The sequence below is a fragment of the Trachurus japonicus genome, chromosome 12, assembly GCF_045865225.1.
Source record: "Trachurus japonicus isolate A0001 chromosome 12, Traja_1.0".
In the NCBI taxonomy this organism is placed as follows: domain Eukaryota; kingdom Metazoa; phylum Chordata; class Actinopteri; order Carangiformes; family Carangidae; genus Trachurus; species Trachurus japonicus.
In genome coordinates, this window is record NC_140918.1 from 22652550 (window position 1) to 22673895 (window position 21346).

General features: G+C 41.4%; 1 protein-coding gene across 1 annotated transcript in view; it reads right to left on the bottom strand.

Annotated features, from left to right (window-relative positions):
• Positions 1–266: 266 nt before the first annotated feature.
• The window catches only part of LOC146977550 (leucine-rich repeat transmembrane neuronal protein 4), a 106743-nt gene continuing 85663 nt past the window's right edge, over positions 267–21346 (bottom strand). Inside the window, exon 3 of the mRNA XM_085793867.1 lies at positions 267–2641. Coding sequence (XP_085649993.1) covers positions 2321–2641 — 321 coding nt within the window. The 3' untranslated portion in view covers positions 267–2320. The remainder of the gene's footprint in view (positions 2642–21346) is intronic.

Genomic DNA, 21346 nt, shown 5'->3' on the forward strand with positions numbered 1-21346 from the left:
AAAAAAATGGATCTTTAATGAGGTTTGACGTTTTCCAAATCCATCACAATAACAGGCCTCCCGATCTTCCCTTCTTTGTGTGACTCAGTAATATGACTGGAGTTTGAGAAATAACTTCAGTTAATATAATTTCTGTTTAATGGTGGAATGGCAGAATAGTGACGGGAGCAGATAGAAAAATATTTATCATCGAAACAACTGGAGCGTCGCAGTAGGAACCTCTTCACCGAGTCAACAGATTCCCACTGGAAAGTGAATAAGGCTCCTCTTCTGGTCACAAGCAGTTTGTGTTTCAGAAGAAGTGAAGTTCATACTTTTTTTTTCATCATTAAAGATTCACTATTTACACGATAAATAAGTTCTATTCAATTTTGTCCTTTGATTAGTCTTATAGAATTTCTTGACATCATCTGTGAACACTTCAAAAACTGTCTCTTTTTGTTCCAAGCCAAAAAGACAAAATAATAGAACAAACAAAAAAAACCAAAAAAAAAACTATATTTTTCTTTTATCTTGAGGATACACCCACGTTTTGTGGGGAAATTTGGCCCCTACGCAGTTTTCATCTGTGGATCAATCAGTTGCATTGTGGGAGGACCGAGCACAGTTCTCCACAATTCCCGGGAGTTATGTCCACTGACATGTAGAAAACGACCCCAGAGCACTGCTTGGATTAAGCCGGAGATGATATTTGACAGGCTATCACGGCCCGTATCTGAAGTCTTCATCAGCTCCATAAGTCAATAAGTAGAAGTGCTCGACACTGTGGCCAAAGGGTAACCGAGTGCAATAAAGTCCAGCACCGCAGGAACCCTTTCTTGAAAAAAAAAGGGAGATGTCAGGCAATATTCCCAGTGCAGTCCACGGGTTCATACGCAGGTCAAAGAGAAGTCAACGTGCTGGTTCAACATGCTCCCACTAGGCACTGTTGTTCTCTGTGGTGGAGGGGAGACGTTGGGAGGACACGGCCGGAGCTTTGCCAACCCCTTGCAACATGGTGCTCTCCAAACTGTCCAGTGTGATGAAAGTCAAACATTGACTCAACAATGTTTCCAATGACTGTTTGGGGCAGTGAGAGTGGTTTGATCTTCAGTAAAGTGGACCTTTCTTTCTTTCTTTTTTTTCAAGAATATGTACAATAAGTTGCATTCAGATTCAAAAATCCCCATGATTACCTCATTAAAGCATAGTGAGTCATTCAGCTGGGATACTATCATATACAAAGACCTGCCATTCTGATGTGGAAAGGGCCCATGTACAGTACTGTGGGTTTAAGACTTTTATGGAACATGCCATAATATCTCCTTTAACGTGTTTCTGTGGTTCGTAGCGTCTCCAAAGTCAGGAATAATAATTCAAATGAAGTTGGGAGGACTGGGTACGATACGTCACTATGATTAAGCAAAAATGAAAAAAAAAAAATGAAAAAAAAAAACATTCAAATTTGAGTTTCACTACCTCACTGGTGTGTGATGCTTTATTAATCTGTGGAGACGAGTTCAGACTACCTGGAGATTTGTTTGTAATTGTGGACGTGATTCAGCAGAGGCAAAGTTTTAGTAGAACGACGGGCATTTTAAGAATGCCCTCGGCTAAGGTTGCGTATGTGCATTAAAGGAAAATACAAGTAAAACTCTTTGGTTTGACATGCACATTGATGGACTTGAAGCGTGAAAACCCAACATCCAAAGACACAAAAGAGAGCAACACAAAAGACACAGAAACTCTCTCGTCACTTGTCTTGAGAAAATGACTTCTCTTTAAGGAATAATGATATTGATTTGCCTTTGTTAACGACTACTGACCAGAAAATGGAATAGTGATCACAGTTGGATGCCTCCTGCTCTTCACATGAAGTCTACAACCTGTAACTTTGTCTGATTCAGAACTCCTGTTTATTGCACTTTTCCCTTTCTCTCCTGACAAAGCGCAAGTGGGCTGCAAAGAGGGCTTGGGATGTGGTAAAGACCAGATTTGGAAACAATTATATATATATATCGATTTTGTTATATGCTGGATTACCACTCATGAGTGAGTAGTGATATGTTTTAATTAAGGTTCTTTGGAAAAAAAACAAAAAAAAACATAACAAAATACAAATCAGCGATTATGTCTCAACCTCTATTGTATATTGGTGAGAATTGTGTTTCTGATGACGAAATTCCTCCAGGCAGAATCTGAAAAATGTTTTTCCTCTAGTTCTGTTTTGAAAACAAAGGCCCCACTGAATAACCAGCTCGCCTGCCCCTTCATTTCAAAGTCACGGTGAATCAAAGGCCCCCCCCGGCCCCACTTCTAACAACCAGGCGTGGCTCGATCGCTAACGTCCAAATTTGAGTGTGCCGGTGCGCTCGGCGGTGGGGTAAGGACCGCCGCCGGGGCCTTCAGGTGGTTGTCTGAGGGGGGGCGGTGGGGAGCGGGGCCCGGGCATAGGAGCGCCTATGCTGGCAGAGGGCACGGCGGGCAGCGCCACTGTCTGTATAGTGCCCCTCTCACACGGTCCCAGGTCCTCCAGGCCCTCCAGGCCCTGTGGGGGGCCCTCGTAGCCCATGTTGAGCCGCAGGGGCTGATGGGCCTGGCAGTAGTCTACGATAGGCTGCTCGTAGCGGTAGAAGGTCAGCGCACCCATCTGGTGGGGGACCTGTTTAGAAAGACAGAGAACAGAGAGGAAAGAGAAGGAATTAAGAAGGTGAGAAGGAGAAGGAGAGAAGCAGATATGAGAAAGAAGCAAGGGAGGGAAGAAGAAGAGGGAACAAAAGGGGACACAGAGAAAAAAAAAGCATTAGACAAGCAGATTCTCAGTAAACTGATTTAAAAGATGGCTCAAAATCCAAATGTTGCTTTTTCCTTCTAGAGGATCTTAGAGTGAGTAATGCTGTGAAAACTGCTCATCAGTGTCTGGCATGCACAAGTTGAACGAGTTAAGTATTAAGTCAAGAGTTTATCTACAAAAGGCTTAATGTTTGTGCTGTAGAGGGCTGTCTAAAAAAAAAAAAAAACATATTTGCCCACAGAACAAATATGTTTGAGCCAATAGCCAAAAAAAAAGAGAAAATCATATTTTCCCCTCACTTGAACTTTCTGTTATCAGGCCATGAAGATAGTTTTGGTTGTATGGCCTCCAGCTGAGCTTAGCTTCCTTTCACCCCAAACCATTGAAGGTGAGAGCAATTTCACTTGCAGTGTAGGGTGAGTTTTTTATTTTTATTTTTGTGATCTTGGTGAACAATTTTTTTTGAAGAATGAATGATTAATTACTGTACTTAAAAAAAAAAAAAAACTAAAACTAAAACTAACAAGCCCCAGATAAACTACAGCAACAGCAGCCACAGCTGTTTCCCTTTCCAATAAATATTTTAACAATGTTTAGCTTTTCCAGTGCAGCAAATTTGTTACACAACATTTCATTGTGCCTGTGTGACACAGTTAGTTTGGCAGCTCAGTACTGGCCCTCTGTAATCATCCTCACATGGAGACCACCTGAGCCTCCTACTACACCCAAACCCATTTGCTGCAAAAGATCCAGTAAAATGTGTCTGCTACGAGGCATCTATGAGATTTCTTTACAGATGTGCACAGCATTTTGTGCAGCAGGTGTCATAGTGTCCTTCCTGCCCGTGACTTTTCCCATTATAAAGCTCATTGTGATGGTCAAAAGGACATTTTTCTGATAAATGTATGGTACAAGGGTTGGAGCGAGTAGGTCTGTAGTCTGTTCAGTGCCACGTCACTTGTGTCACAGCCAGGAGCGCTCGTCACATCTGGCCATGTGTCTGGTCTTGTGCTCCCTCCCCATAACCATAACATGGTGCCAAACAAACAGATGAGACTCTAGTGACACACTGTCTATCCTCTAACTTTAAACACACACACACACTTATTGGCCCTGTAAAAAAAAAAAGAGGCCAATTAAGCGATTTCTAACAGGCCGTGAAAACAGCAGGGTAAGATGGCAGCTGACCTGGATTAAACACCGCAGCCTGGCAGAGCGACAGATCATCAAATCTGTACACACAAGGCAACAAGGAGCCACACGACAACAGCAGGAGCTACAGATATGACACCAGCACGGAAGACGCATGCATAATACAAACCACTGACTCCTGAGGAGGCGTTGGAAGCAGAGAAGTGTCACAACTGCAACTGTCTCTCTCTTGCACACCACTAACATTTTTTTCTTCAACCTTAACTCGATCTTGAGGGGAAGATTTTAATCAGTAATTTAATCTAAAAAAAGAAAATGTTGTTTAAAGGAAAGAGCCACTTCTTAAAAGATCAGTCTACGATGAGACATGCCTTTCTACTTTATTCTCGTCGGTATCTAATCATGCAGAATGTTTGGGATGTAAGTGCCAAGATTTGAAGATACTGTATGATGGTCCGATATTGTTGCTATGAAGATGAACTGGGTTTCATCCAGGCTCCTCCAAAGCATCAGAACATGAACATCCGAAGAGCTCAAATGCAACACACCCTCGCATAAACAATGGTCTTGCTTCCTTGGACAACAGACAAGTTTCCATTGAAGAAACAGTCCCAGAGCGAAGAGTTGGCGGCAGGTGCTGAGAACCTTGGCACATCAAACCGAAAATTAGCTGCATGGTTACATACCACGAGTAAGAAAATTGTTATTTGACTCTTTTAAGTGGAAGGGAAAGGAAACAGGTGCAAACAGGAAAACAAATAATATTCTATTAGTGATCCCAAATAAACTCTAAATGATGTCCCAGAGAAGCAAAGCAGCAGAAGACAAGTCAACAAAGAGGATTTTTAGAATAATTGAGCCGTCAGTCTTGAGCAATCCTTGTACATTTATTTAACTTATCGTATAGAGTAACTCTGATAAGAGAAATTATATTTGAGGGAGCGTAAGAGAATTTAGGACGGGTGTTTCTTGACTGTTCCAATGAAATGCAGATATATTCTTGGCTGGGAGGGTAGGAGATAGTGTGTGTTTATGTGTGCGTGTCTGTGTGTGACCATGCGCAGATTTCAAAGTCAAATGGAAATCGTCTGCTCTAACGCAGCTTGGCAGTTCAGGAATTAGCCTGTACCACAGGGCTAAGATAATGCCACTCTGAGAGTGTTAATACCATTTCTGTTTCAGCTTAAAAAAGTGTGTTATTTGTAACCCCTAGCTTTACAATAACACACTTTCTGCAGCACAATTCAGTAACACAAATCAAACAGCTGCTGAGAGTGTGCTCATCTCACAAAACCACCTTTACGTCCACCATCACATGTTCCACGACTGCCACCTTCCTTCCTTCCTTCCTATAGCTCCTTCTTCTTCAAATAGACTCCATTAAGTGAGACTGACTCATTACATTATAGGCACTCAGTGGATTACTCCCCTCATTTAGATACTAAACCCCTCACCAACCCTGCCACCACTGCCGCCGCCGTAGCCGCCGCCTCATCTCCCATCACACACCCTCAGTCCACCTCAGCTCTGCTCACTGCTCCCTGCTCCCTGCCCAGGTCCAGCCAATGAATTAACCGACATTAACTCCTTACCGTTTCAGTGGATTCTATCAGATTGTCAGGGCATAAATCTGGCCTTGTGCTGAGCCCACGTGTGTGTATGTGTGCACATGTTTGTGCATGGATGTGATTGTAAAGGAGGGAGAATGAGGAAAGCAAACGAAAAAAAAAGCCAGTATATAGAAAGGGAGGTTGAGCCTTTACTTTTTGCTATTCAATACAGGTCTGGAGAGAAAGCATGTGCTGTTGAAAGATGCATGTGCCACGGCCTCACTGGGCTTGTTGAATAAAATCATACACCCAAAATGCTCTCTGAACAAAAGGCGTTATTGATATTCAGCCGCCATCCGTGTAGTTGCAAGGTACAGCTCGCTCATTAGGGATGCTATCAGCCTCTCTTTGTGCCTCTCGGCATTAGAAAATTATTAATTCCTTCACACTGAATAGGCTGTCGACAGTGGAGACAGCCAAATATGTAATGGATAACATCTGATCAGAAGAACAAAAATACAAAACAGACACTTCAATTTACTTTCCAAATGTTCTAAAAGTACGTGGTTGGGATTGGAAATGAGTGATGTTAGGTTTTTGGGGCTTATCTGTCAGGTCAAACACTGTGCAAACATTGTTTCTCCTCTTTTTCACAAAATTAAAGCAGCACAGGGCAAGTTCTCTATTTCCATTACTAATCATTTAGATACTAATCCAGGCTTTTTTGATGCAATGGATTTTTCTCCATGCCTTGTAGTTTGGGGCTTGGAGTACCCTGAGTTACAGAAGCATTTTGGCTGTTGTATTAAAGAGAAGTGCATGTTCAAACTTCAGCATTTCACATGAGGAAATCTGTTTTTTTAACAGATCAATACTTGTCACTGCTTAGTTTTAAAGGGATCATGCTTAATATTTTTTTCAGAACCAAAAATCATTTCAATCTGGTTCTCTCTCAGGCAAATCTCTGAAACTCTCTTCTGATTGGCTAACTGTTTTTTGAGTGATTGCAAAAAATATATAATACAATTCAGGAAAGCAAATACTACAAGATTGGTTGGCAGTGACTGCCATATTGTGACATCACAAAGTCACAATATGGCAGCACATTTTAAGGCAGAGTTTTTGAAAATTAATAATTTTCTATAATTATATAGAAAATAAACTATGCTGTGTTTGTGTTGATACAATAAGTGGTACAGCAAAGCATCTCAGCTGACCTGAAAAATTCATATTGTACAATCCTGGTTTTGACATCTTCACACTATTTACATCTTTGCCCCTGTGAGTGCAACCTGAGATCATAAAGCAGGGAAGATGCTTCCTCCAGTCAGGCATAAGAAGACACAGCCACAGGTTCTCTCAGGCACTAATCCTGTAGGTTATATGTATTTGTTGGGCACTAAATACACCATTTACATATCCATCTGAATTGCAGTCAATTAGGCACAATTAGCAGATATAAAGTAGTATTTTACCAGTTCTTGATTAATTGGGTCATTTGCCACCAGTTGGTGTGTTTCATATGGAATAATACAGTATCCTTAGTTTGCAACTTAACCACCATCATACTGTATCTACCAGATTGCAGCTGATAAGAGGTAGGAGCTGCGCTGACCGCACGGTGGAGCACAGAGTACAGTGGAGAGGCAAAGTCTAGCATAGGGTCACGTCGCTATGCGCCAGGTAGCAGCAAAGCACCAGGACATTTGAAAGTCAAAACAAGGAGCCTGACAGTTATGAATTATGTATTTCAGTTTAAGATAGAAGAAGGCACCAGCAATTATCCTCCCTCTGAGAAGAAGACATGTAAGAACCTGGAGATCAAGAAGGGAGCAGGGTGCATGAAGCCTCTTCCATTCTCTTGGTCCATCACTGCAAACATTTTGAGTTGTTTGAGGGTGACTTAGAAGATAACAATAAAAAAAAAAAAGTTGAGACTCAGCTTTGGAAATAATCTGAGCTGTGGCACAATGGCCAAAGTGGCAGTATACCTCAACATTAGGGACAACTCCACAGGATTAAAGACCCCCTCCCATGAAAAAAGTGTTTTTTGTGCTTTTCACATGTTCCTGTGGCATTTTTCTTGTGTTATGCCCTGTACACACTGTGCGATTTTGGCCGTCGCAGACGAAAGACGGCCGATCGTAGGAGAATCGTGGCGAAATCTTTGGTCGTAGCTCTAAATCGGCCGTCTTACATCGCACAGTGTGACAGGCTCTACGACGGCCGTTGTCAGCGTCTTGCGACCAAAGACGACCTGCGATTAAATTCTGACAGTGTCAGAAAACTGCTACGACCTACGTCTACTAATCAGCTGATGGACGTCTATCAGTGGCGCAGGTGACAGGGACGAGCACTGATTTTCGAGTAAATAGTCATTAAATTAAAAAACGAATAGTTTATCTTGTCATGACTGGAGAGGTATTCCTTTTTACTGTCGCAGAAAGAGGAGGAACATGGACAGACTCATACAGCCATCAGAAAAGTTGTGTGTGAAACTCTGTCCAAAAAAAACAAAAAAACCCATGTGCGGACTATGATGAGAAGCGGTCGCCTACCGGAGAATATTGACGTGTTTACGCCGGGAGAGGTGACTTCGTCCTCGTTTAGATGTGCTCTCATTACGTGACGGTACCACTGTGATGTTCTCTGCCAATACAGGCCGTGATTTCATTTTTAAATAACGGACAACTGGCGGTAGCCTACTGCTCCACTGGTGCCGGTGACTTGTGTCTGTGTGTGAAGAAGGAGAGAGGGATGAAGGGGGGGCGATCATCGTACAGTCTGCACACGTCAAACTTGACGTCGTAGCAAAGATTGTAAATTCCACGTCGCATAGTGTGTCATGCAAAAGTCTTATAAGACTGCTAAAATCACACAGTGTGTAGAGGGCATTAGAGGACATACCATCAGAAAAGGAAGTGCAAAATTGCATTTCAAATGCACTTCAAATTGCTGTGAACCAATGGCAGACCGTTTCAGGGAGACTGGGGTTGACGTGTCACAACCGCTTGCTAATGAGCTGCTGGTGCTGTGCAGAAGGAGAGCCCAATGGCACAGGTTTTGTGATTTTGGCTAAAAACTTCATAATCACAATTTAAAGACCACAGAGAATGTTTTAAAATAACCAAAAAGGGTCACAGGAGGGGGACTTTAACAAGTTTCATAGACAAAGTGATTTTGTTGCAGTTCATGTGTATCACAAGTGTGTGTGTTAGCCTTCATTGCTGCAGCTGCACCCTGTGTTGTACGCCGTATACTGCAGCTCCTACCTGTCAGAGTACATTTGCATTAAGGGAAGAAAAACAAACACACACGCACTCACTCAACTCCACACACTGCACTTGCACTGTTGGATGGATTTGTTTGCTTCTTTGGATCTTTGCCACCACTACTGGCATGTGCTTCCACTGACAATGACTGGCACCGTGCCTCTTCCTGGATGTTTATCGCTGTATGCCTGAACACACTGTAGTTTGACCTTAGGCCACAGAGCTCTGACCCAACAGGCCCAAGGAGATAAACACAGCATCAGTTAAATCTTTTTCTTAAACTGGCTTTCATGGGACTTTGACCTCTTTTGTGTTCATGGTTATTAAGTAATTCGTCATGCTTTTTTTTCTTACAGGGTAACCAGAAAGATGAGAGAGAATGGGATAGAGACTGTAAAGTCAAACTGGGAACCTCATTATACCCATATGGTGTGTGGCCTAGTAACTACTCGGCCATTGCATTACCCCATTATGGTCATTTTTACATAATGTGATTATAATGTTAGTGTAAATTTCAAATGCATTTATTATACAGTACCTATAGTGACAAACATCTATGTGAGCAAAAAGGTCTCTCCGCCTAAACCCAATCGGAGAACTGCTGACTGCGTATCACGTTCGACATTTATTCCTTTCAACAGCTCTAATTTGTTAGAAGAGTCATGAGTAACTCTTAAAAAAAGCCCCAAATACCATAAATTATTTTTTAACAGTATTCCAGTGGCCCTTAGAAGTTGTGTTTCTTTTTGCATTCATGCTTTTATGAGCAGCTAAGGAGGCAGTAACAGTGCCACAGGCAGACAATGCTAATGCCTCCCTGGGCTTTAGGAGCATTACAGTTCACAAGTCTGCCGTTTTCTCAGCCAAACTCTTTGATCCTCTCAAGTCAATGTATTGTGGCACACAGAAGCATAACAAAGTGAAGAGGAGGTGCAATGAACAGACCCCCTCAAAAACATGTTGCTTTGGCTTTTTATGCTTTCATTAATGTTGAGGTTTGTTTTATATTTGTAAACCAATGAATTATGTTGGGAATGGTTAGTCATTGTTATCTTTTTTGTCTTCCCCCTGTGAACATCACATAATAAAACACAACCTATATACAGCATGTGTATGTAAATAGGCTGTTGTTGTTGTATCACACTGTTTCCGGTCTGTAGGAGTGTATATTTCCAATACATTATCAATATAAAACAATTTGTAGGACCACTAATCATTTTGAGGGAGTCATTGAAAGGAGCCATAACTGGGTTACTAGAAAAAACAGTTTAATTACTCTATTCTTTGTCTAGTTCTCATCCCTCTAGTGCTCTTTGTAGGAGTCTGGTGATATATTACCATAATTCATTTTACCCATCTATATTTAAAGCAGGCTGCAATGCATATTTGATGTAAAGCTTCAGTGTTAATGCTGCTGAAATTGTTCCAGTATAGCCACATCCCACAGCACAGTTGTTGTTGTACAAAGTATTAACTGCCATGTAGAATAAATCTTAACTCTGGGTTTTGTGTTTTTCATACTTTTTCCACCCACTACAACATCATTCCCCTTGCCATCATTAGCTCGGCTTCACATTTGCTTGCATGTTCTTAATGAATGATCAGTGTTTACAAAACAAATCACTCTAAGACATTTTTGTATTAATTAATCTGTGTAAATTTGCTATCTGGTCTGAAAGGAGTTAGTTTGCATATTGTTATTAAAGGCCTCATGTATTTCACAAAACAAGCTGTCAGGAATTCTGTAACTTTGTGATGTCACAACAAAGCAGCCAACACTCTCAGCCACCCCCCAAAAGTCAAGATCACCTGGATCCCCATCCAAACAAACACTGAGATGTGCATAATTCCTATGTCCTCCTCTACCACACTGTTAGTGTAATTCACAGTCACAACCCAGAAGACCAACATGAGCCCTGCATCCAGGCTCAGTCTGAGAGGTCAAATGTTCACATGCTGAGTGTGAATGCAGGGGTGCAGAAGGGTCACGTTGTGGTATGCTCATTATACTGCACCTCATCAATGCAGTACAGCTTAACCAACTTTAGTGACATTTATTTAGGTTATTATAATATATAATATACACTGTTCCCCATAAAGTTGAAATAATTCTGTTTTCAGATATATTACACTTTTTTTTATTCCTATTATAAAGGTTAATTGTGGTTTAATTTTCACAGTGATATGTTTGGAAAAGATTGTTGATCAACTAAGTTTTGAGAAGATACACACGTTATTTATCAAGAATAAATCACAAGGTCACAATCATTTCATGAGAAGAGTTAAAAAACAAATGCACATTGTGGGCAGTGCATTATAATGATTATAATTAAGAATAATAAAACTTTCAATATAATTAAAATAATTAGAGCTAGTTTCTGGAATGACAGCAAAAACATTTTACAGCAAATTGCAACTGTACTGTATACAAACTGAATAACATCCAATGTAACAAATTATGTAAAATGTCAGTCAATTAAATATTTCTGACATTAAAACACTGTGTGTTATGAAGACGTCTCACCTCTGCTGCTGTGATGCTGCTGATCTCAGCCTGTAGCTGTGAGTATATACACGCTAGCAGTAAATTAAGCTACAGTAAACAATTTTTTTTCCTTTAAGCTTTTTCGGTTCATTATCTTAACAATAGTGTGCTGCACTTGTGTAAAACAAAGAGCAGCGGAAATGAGGCTTCACGTGTTAGGAGCTTGTTGAACAGGTGGTGACATAAGAGAAGCTAATTGGCTTTTTCTCACCAGTGTTATGATCACAGCTCCAGTAAAAAAAACTAAACCACACTAGAATATAGCAGAGAAGATCAAGCATATATCCTCTTGTGGTTCAAAACCGAAGTAGTAGTGGTGATGGTGATGATGATGGTAGAGTCAGTAACAGTAGCAGCAGCACTTGTGGTGGCAGCTGTGGTAGCATAACAGGCACTTAGGCGTAATTGTTAGTAGACAAAGCGAGTCCTTATGAAAATAGGACATAAAGACGACTATAGTCAGTGGAGATAAGAGACACAAAATGAAGTGACAATAGAAGATAGAAAACAAAGGGGTTCAACATTAAGTACACATGTCCGCGGGCTAGACTCAGCAAGATCTCTCCAGTAGACTAGACTTCTAAACAGCTAACAGCTTCTAACAGTGTTGATAGCCTATAAATATGTGAAGTGTGGTATCATACATGTACATAATATCCCCGTTCATTAAAAGGTCCACAGGGGGCCAGTCATCTCTTGGTTGTCAGAGGTTTTGTTATGTTGTGTATTTATATTTGAACCATGTGAACTTGTGAAATCATAAACTGACAAATTAACACCAAAACCCTCATTAACTGAAGCAACAGCAGCACGTGTCCCCTGCAAACTGTGACTCTGCGAGCACAAACGCCCTCAAAGACCATGTGTACATGTGGGCGTTCGCATGTGTGCCTGCGCGTGTGTGTGTGCCTGTGACTGTGAGTCCCCATGTGGGTGAGTGTTGCCTTTCAGATGTGTGCAGCTCTAGAGTGCGGGGATAGTCAGCACAGATGTTGCTAGGTGGCATCAATGACACGAAGCCCACCAGTCAGGTTTTCAGCAGTGCAGCGTGCGTGGACATGTCTGAGGGGGTGTGAAGCTAAACACCATCAGTTTGTTTTCAGACAGCACATCCCGAGAGGAAGCCTTCCCAGCTGCACGGGTAAGTAAGTGTGTGTCTTGTTGTGTGGCAGCGTGATAGACTTACGTGCGCACGCGTAGCAGTGCACATCTGGCTGCGTGCTAACATCTGTGGTAATTAACATAATCGAAGGCTGCATGGAGGAAGTTTGATACTGAGAAATGATCCTTTCCCCATAACAACTTTGTCTTTTAAATATTGTTTTGAGTTTAAATGCAGTGTAAAACCAAAAAAAGAGACTTGCCTCATGCTGGATTTCATTTACATACATATCAGCTAACCCCACTCATCATATGGAGAATATATGGAGATATTCCTGCAGCAGAAGGAGGTGATGGGTCAGACATAGACAGTCTGGTAGTACTGAACAGACAGAATTACTCTGGTTCTCCAGGGGCTCTGTGTGAACACTAAATAACACCCACTTCAAGTCAAATCCCTGGACACTTTTGATCATATCTGTCCGAAAATCACACCCTTCACTCGTACTGAACATCACCCAGAAATGTGTCCCATTATGGAAGCTAAAGATTCTCTAACTGCCATTTCACTGTCTTTTTAAGCCCAGTTTCCATTGGCTGGGATTAAAGAGGCCTCCCAGGACTGTGCTAGCCATAAAGGGTCAGTTAACTTCAGAGGCAGAATGTACAACCTTGACATTCCCGCGTAGAGCTGTGTGTGAAAATGAGTCCACATGTCCACATTTTAAACTAATTGATTCTCTAAACAAGCCGTTAGCCTCCCACTAATTCCTTAATGACTGGAGGTCCCTTTATGTGCAGTGACTCTTGATTACAGGTCTCCGACACAACACACACACACACACACGCACACACACACACACACACAGATGGACACACTAACAACGACATATAGAATGGCTGTTTTTAAAGGTAGGAAAAAAGTGAGGGAGAAAAGAAAGAGGAGAGAGGAGGACGCAGGCCCCCCCCTTCACGCACCGCTGAGTACCCAGCGTTGGCTCATCACAACCTCCTCCCACTCCACGGTACGTACAGTATAGGAGCTTCTGCAGACCACAGCAAATGGGCCGTGAAATGTTACTCAATGCTCAACACGTTCCTCAGCCTGGTTTGCTTTCACACACACACACGCACACACACGAGGCACAATCACCACAACTAATGAAGGTGAGGGCAAAGTGTAGGTGGAACAATGAAAATGAGACAGAAAGCTTGCAGGATACAGTGTGGCCTCGCTCCGGTTAGAGCAAATTAAGGTTACAACTAATGATTATCATCATTATCAATTACTTTTTCTATTAATCGTTTATGCTGTGTCAGCAATCCCCAGTCATTCCCAACTCGTTGGCCAATTAAAAATGTCGAAGATGTCTGCAACCAATCCTTGTAACCACATGGAGGTCAAACATTTTTGCAATTGATATAATCTTTTAGTGCACAATCAGGCTGGGCTGTCAAACAAGTACACAATGTTGTGACAATATAAAAGTTCATATTACTGGCCATATTACACCTTTATGTGATGCATTTTGTGAAATTTTAAAGACAAATAGGTCTATTTGTTTATTTTAAATTACATATTATTTATCTCTGTAGTTGAACTGTTATTTCTCACAAACCAGAAAATGTTTAATTTTGCCATTTCTTCTCTAAAGCTCTCCAAAGAGCTTTTAAGAGCTGATGAAATTGTTGATACAATCATCTGAATTAGTACTGAATAATCACAGCTTATAATATCAGCTTAATGAGAAGCAATAAGTGACTCCCAAAAGTTTTCCCTGTGGGTTTTGCTTCTCAGGCTTTTAAGTAGAAGTTGATGTAGTCTGGAACGGAAAACCTGCAGACACTCATTAGGGATATGAAATACTTCATCTGCTTCAACTAATAGCAACAATATCTGTCCAATACCATCATGTCTCTTACCAGAAGAAGAGATTAAATAATAAGTTGCTGTTTTTGATTTTTTTCATCACAAAACCACACTTTAGGGATTCCTTATGCTGCTAAAACTGCTGCCTTTGATTTTTATGTTTCATGCAAATCCAGGAAGCCAGGGCACGCTGATGGTTTTTCGTCCTTAACAAACAAATTTCAGCTGCATCCAACTCCGTTTATACGGTAAATCTCCTGCACCCGTTGCCGAGTACCCAAGTGCATATTAAGAGGGTGGAATGACGGGTTGTGTCAAAGGAGAACAATTTGTAGTTTCATTCCTGCTGTCCAATAATGAATTCAAAGTTCCCAAATCTCTTGGCCAACGTTGTCTTGCATTATATGCTGCCTCCCATCGTGGCTGCACTGGCAGTGTGTCTGAGTAATGAGCATGACCCAACATAAACGCTGTGTGGCCAACTTGGCTCTACACTGGGAGCGTCAGTCGCACTTTAATCAGGGATATTGGGGAGGAGTGTGCCTGGGAAGGCAGGCCGAGGCTTTTAAAGACCTGACTAATAAGACATGTCAAAGGGAGCTGGGTAGCAGCCAGAACTGATATGCAGACCTTGTCCCTATCTACTTCGCATCCTGCCGCACCATGTGCCGCCTCAACAGCATTTGGACACAGATGGCCTTTTAACAAAGCTGGATATTCACTGATGCAAACAAACAACGCAAAGCATCTCAAAGCAGCATGTGGCCTTCATGGCTAATCATTTTCTCCCCTCTCTGTTGGCTCTCCTCATATTTTTCACCCTTGTATGACTGTTCTAAAAGTTGGAATAAGGTCAGGAACTTTTTTTTATTTATTTTTTGCCCTGAACTTTTTAAAAATACAGATACAGCTCTTTTATAGCAGCACGTTGTGTCTCTGAATGGGATGGGATGTGTCAAATAGCAGCTTGTTTTAATTAGTTCTTGGCAAAACTCACTCTGGACACTTCCATTTATGCAAAGGCATGTACTGTAGCAATGAGGCAGCAGCTTGCACCACTGTCCCCATGTCTGATGCTGAATAGCCTAAGGTACTATAGTATACTTGTAAAATGACTGGCTTCTGATTAGGCCATAGGTGGTAAATGCTGACTCTGCCAGTCTTTCATTTATATGGAGATGTGGACAAATCGTGAGCAGAGAGTCTGCTGGGTGCTGTCACATTCCCTGGTTGGTGCAATAACAGTCCAATTTGTAAATCTAAAGCCATAAATCACTAAAAAGCATCTTCCTCGTCTACATATTACAGGATGTAATCTGGTGAAGAGCTGGTACTCTTCTTTTAAAACACACACATTGAAAACCTAATAGTATTTTGTCCAGTATTTATATTTCATATGTTCTTACCAATCCCTTTTACTCTGTGCACAGTCATGCATGAGAAATTCTTTTAAGGTAGAATCACAGCCACTAATTTGAATTAAAGCGATAACAACAACTTATTTGGCAGTAATTATGATAGATTGTTGAGTGTTGAATTAATGAGGAGGCGTATGTTTTCATCTGAAAAGGTAATTAGCCATAGGGCTTAAGTAATCGCAGGAAAATCCAGGTTGCTACAGGCAGTCCCTTAGGGGACAGTTTTGCATACGCTTGCGGCAGAGCAAATCCCTCAAGAGAGAACCTTTTCACTGATAAACCTTGACCCGACAGTTCCTTTGAGGCAAGTTTGAATTTCAATAAGAGCCGGCGCAAATAGAACTAAATACTGAGAAATGTCGGCGTCGCACATTCAGAGAATTTGTGGCAAATAACCTCTTTGATCATCTTACCATTGTTTGAGAAGAAGTGCAGCCCTGTGCCTTTTTCACCACTCTTCATTTACTTTATTACGATAAATTCCCTGGCCAAGACCAAGAATTCACCTGGGTATAGAGATGTGTTTCTATATGTCTTTGGGATTCATCTGTTGCTTTTCAGTCTGCTTCATTATATTGTCACCAACATGATGTAAGAGTAGAATCACATGGTTTTTATTTTATAATTTATACTTGATCAACTTGATGTGCAGCTGTCAGTCAGTTCTTAGCACTTGTTGCTTTTCTACCTTGAAAAAGTTGGTCATAATGAACCCTGCAACTCTGCTGCTGCTGCTTCTACCCTCTCTCTCTACCAGCCCTCCAACCAACACAATGATGCAACCTATCAGACTGTCTTTGGAAATTGCGCCCCTGCAGCAGCCGGCTTACCCAATCATGGTTAAATCACACACCCTTTCTCTTGTGTCATATTCCTGTGTTTTGTTGACCCATCAATCCACTGCAATCATCTCATCATGAGGACATTGTCGCTCTTTATACTACAGTACCACATCTCTCTCTCTCATCCACTAGCTGTTGCCGAACACCAAAACATAACGATGGACATATCAATCTGCTGCACAAATTACTTATGGATTTATATCTGAACATATCTGTGTATCTTAGAAGATGGATATCTACGGCGATGCTAAGGTTCCGTCGGAGGTAACTTAAATTCTTAAAGGGACTTTGTGTAGGAATTACTCCCATCTAGTGGTGTGGTTGTATATTGCAAGCAACTCAATCATATTTTTCATGCTGCATTCACGTGAAATTGGGCAGACGGCAGACGGACGACAGCCGCTGCATGTAACGGCATAAACAAGTCTCTATGTAAACAAGTGGTAAACACGTGACAATATGTTGTCATGGCGATGTCGTATTGTTTACCTGACCCACGTATTACCGGCTTTCTCTGGACTTCTGTGACTAAAATGACATCTGGTTTGTTACTGACGGCCGTCTGCCCGACTGCAGGTGAATGCGGCATCAGTGTAACGCTCCATTCCTCCTCACTGCGTTACCGCGGTGACTTTTCACAGACGCCACCTCGACCTGAGCCGACAGCTCCGGTGTCTCCGCTGAGTTTCCGTGGTTTCCTACCGTCACGCTGCCACTGAAGGTAAAAACATGGAGACACCACATGGCAGCAGCACCGAGCTTACTCGCTCCATGGAGATATGAATGATATGAACGGCTCATTCAGAGCTGAAAGGAACACTTCACTTTGTTGATGGGGGGGATTACTGATGAATGAAAAACAGACTTTTGAACGAAATAATCGATTTCCGTGAATAGATAACAGAAGTTACGCAATGTCCCTTTAAACAGGCTAATAGAAGCAGATCGACAATTAATGAGTTTAAAAAAACAATAGGTTTCCTTTGTTACTTTCCTATGTTGCTCTCACTCTGAAAACATGTTGCTGTAAGCACAAACAAGCAGAACGCTGAATGACAGGACCGATGGCACCAGAGTAAACCTTGTGAGATGCCTGTTTAGCAAATGGTAATTAAAACAGCCTGAATCTTCAAATCCCTGATAAATATTTCATCAGGTGGCTCTTGGTGATTGCTATTGTAATGGAGCAACAATATTCAAATCGCCTTTTGTGAAATTATCGCATCAACCCCCCCACCCCTCCTCACACACCTACTTTTCCTCTCCCTCCCACACACACACATTTACAAAAAAAACAGATGGTATCATCCATGAACACAGACCTGCATATACAGTACGTACACATGTAATACAAACACACACATACACACACACACACACAATGGCACTTTAGTTGCCCCTATTATGAAAGCAAATTGTGCTATTTTTAGCAACTTTTGTGACTTTATCTACACTTGTGCAAATGAATAATTACATTCAACAGCAAGTTCATTATCTACACACAATGCCATGTATCCAATAGATTTATCTGTTTGAATGACTGTAGTCAAAAGTGGCAGACAGACTCACTCTGAGTCACACCAACATTTGCCTTCAAATCAATACACATCTTTCTTCCGTTCAAAAATGAAAAAAAGAAAAGAAAAAAGAAAGAAAGAAAGAAATGTCACGCCAATGTAGGAAGAGTCTCAACTTCACTTTTTAACATTACAGTTACTCCTACAAACCATAAAACTACCACCGTGGAGGGTACAAGTGCGGGTTTAAACCTGACAAAGCTCAGTCTTTGACCAACAGCGTATCCAATCCACCGGTGGTGTGTTTCCATGCACTGTCAGGCTGCATGTCCCTGTCTCCCAACAACTCCCTGAGTCATTCTCAAACTTGTTTTCTCTTTCCCTCATCTGTTCTTTTCTCTGTCATCTGGCCTCTTCTCTCATTCACAGCCACAGTAGAATTCTGTGTGCAAAGCTTTACCAATGTGATCCTCATCCCACCCTTATCTGTTTCATTTCAATGAGAAACTGATGAAAAGCAATCCAGATTAGTATTTCTTTGAAATACTTCAGGCTCTATCTACTCTGTGCTTCAATTTACTTGTCAAAAATGGAAACGTAACTTCATTCTTGACTTATTTTAGGAATCAGACAGCTTCTCATGTCATAACCTTGTGCAAATCACGCACTACCTACCGGTAGTCTATCATATTGTTTTCTGATTCACTTTCTGATTGTTGAAATAAGGATGTAAAGCATGGCATAGGACCCAGAGCTGCTTATGGCATATTCCATACAGTCTCGCTACAGTATTCTGACAAAATCAAACTTGTTACAGTGCAAATGCTCCAGTTAGGAGACGTGCTGTGAGAGGCTGGAGCCCATTTAGTGTAATGCCAACCATACATACTGTATGGCAGTCCGACCCCCATCCTAACATCAAAAGACAACGGCTCATTAAGGTTTTGAAAAGACTGGGGATCTTGCACGGTCACTTATAGCAAGACTAGATTACTCTGAGATCATTTCCATTGTACTGTTGGTGGAAATTCACAGGAACCAAACTTTTATTCCAGACTTTTTGAAACTCTGCATTATTGTTATTATTCTAAAAGTAAGTAACTCGGAAGTGTAGCTGTCAAGATCTGCTCCTACAGTGTTTTGACTTGGATTGTTTTTACAATTTCTTGTTTGTTCTGCATCCTCCCTTATTAGGGACTTGGTTTCCTTCTTCCTGTTTGGGGACTGGAAATTTTGATTTTATCAGAACACAAAATATTGATTGGAAACAGTTTTGTGTAATCAAGCTTAAATGTCATAACTTTTAGAATTCTGAGTTTGGCTAAAAAAAGTTTTAAAGATGGTGTTGATTCACATCTTTCATTTTGCAATTCATCACAATATTTGCTTTCAAGTAAAGGTGTAACTTTACTATTGTGGTTGTAGTTCACCTCAAACGTCCATCACAAATAATAAAAGCAACACATTTTCTCACACTTATAATACCCGAGCTGACAGTATTGTAGATATGGAGGTAAATCGCTGTCATGATTTAATTCTCGCAGCTCAAAGAAATGTCGGGACAAAAACCTGACAGGCTCTGTCCTCCAGCTGACTGGCTGACTAATGAGCTGGCAGGCTGCAGACACAACAAACATCGCATAGAGCAGCCATTCAAGTGAACATACTTTGGTGGCTGTGATGTCCTCAAATATCTTATTGTGCTAAGAAATGATGTTGAGCTGTTGCTTGTAGGCATCCTTTACCACTGCGGTCCCAGCCAAGTCAAGTGTCAGTCCAAACTTAACACCCAGAGTTCATCTGGCTGATAGTGGCAGTCTGCTTGCCAGAGCGCAAACTGACTGATTTTTGCTGTCTTAGCAAATTTAAGTCAAACTGAATCCACAGCACCATTTCCACTTTGAGATGACAGATATATCCTCATTTACTGTATATGCATAGCCTATATGCTGTGAATGTTTTTTTTTTCTGGCTCTCCATCTCCTCCTCTGACCTCGACTTAGAAGAGTTTCCCTTTGCTTAAAATTACACCACGCTGATTGGCAGAAGCCAGAGCTAAACACGTAGACAAACCGAGCTAAGCGCACACAGGCGAGCTGAGTTTGTATCCTGTCATGTACTTTAACAGAATGCAAAGCTGATAGATGTAAAACAACTGTGGCCTGTTCTGCTGCGACTACTAAAATCAAACATCACATCACGCCCCTCCTGTGCAGTGCAGATCTGTGTGAACAGCGTTCATAATGGACCATGGGTGGTGAGGAGGGACAGGAATTTGGAAGTATGTATTTAAGACCTTAGGATTCCTCTTGTCCTTGGTGGAGTAACTTACCCCCCTCCCTCGAAATAACATCACTGAGAAATTCTCATGTTCATGGATTCATTAATACAGCCAGAGCTGTCCCACAGACATGACTACACTGTAGAAGAATACTAATACCTGGATATCCTACTGAGACCCTGTCAAACTTTCAGTGGAGTGCATTTGGACGTCCTTGTCAGAGCACAGAGCAGCTCATTATCTCTCCCAATGAAAATTAATAAATAATAAATTCATCCTTCTTTTTTTTTAACAGTCATGTTGCAGCACTACAGGCTGACTTTTTCCTTTACATTTTCTTCCACAGGTTTACAGATTAGTCCATACGTGCATGGCCTATAGGTTCTGCAACCAGCTATCAGAGCCCTGAACTCCCCCTTTCTACAGTGGCTCTGCATGTGCCGTATAAAAATTGTTTACCTTCCCCATCACAGGACTGCTCTGTTACTGCTGCTGCTGTCATCCATTTGCACTTTGTCATATTGTGTAATGTTTTATGTTATATTTACACTGCCCATGCGTATGCGTTTGTTTATCACCTTCTTGTTTACATTTTTGCACCGCTACCTGTCTCACCCCCTTGGGCAGCATGTAACAACGTTTCGTTCTGCTATGTACCATGTAAATAGAGAATAATAAAGCTAGAGTCGAGGGAGTTGAGTTTTATTGAGCTGAGTTGTCCGCCCCTCTTCTTAATGCTACAGTATATACATGCAAATGTGACTGACAGTTTCATGTTCTGCCTACATGATGAACAACAAACAAAATTATTCAATGTTGGTTGCTCAGACGGGTGTCAGCTGGCTAAACCCAGTAGCAGGTGTTGAGTTGGCTTATAGCTAGTTAAAATTCAGTGGGTACATGATTGGCTGACTTTTCTTTCTCTCTCTCTCTGTCTCTATCTCTTTAAAATGAAAATAAAAAATAAAATATTCCAAGGTGTACTTTCACACATTTTTTGGCTCATTTCATGTGATTCATTAATG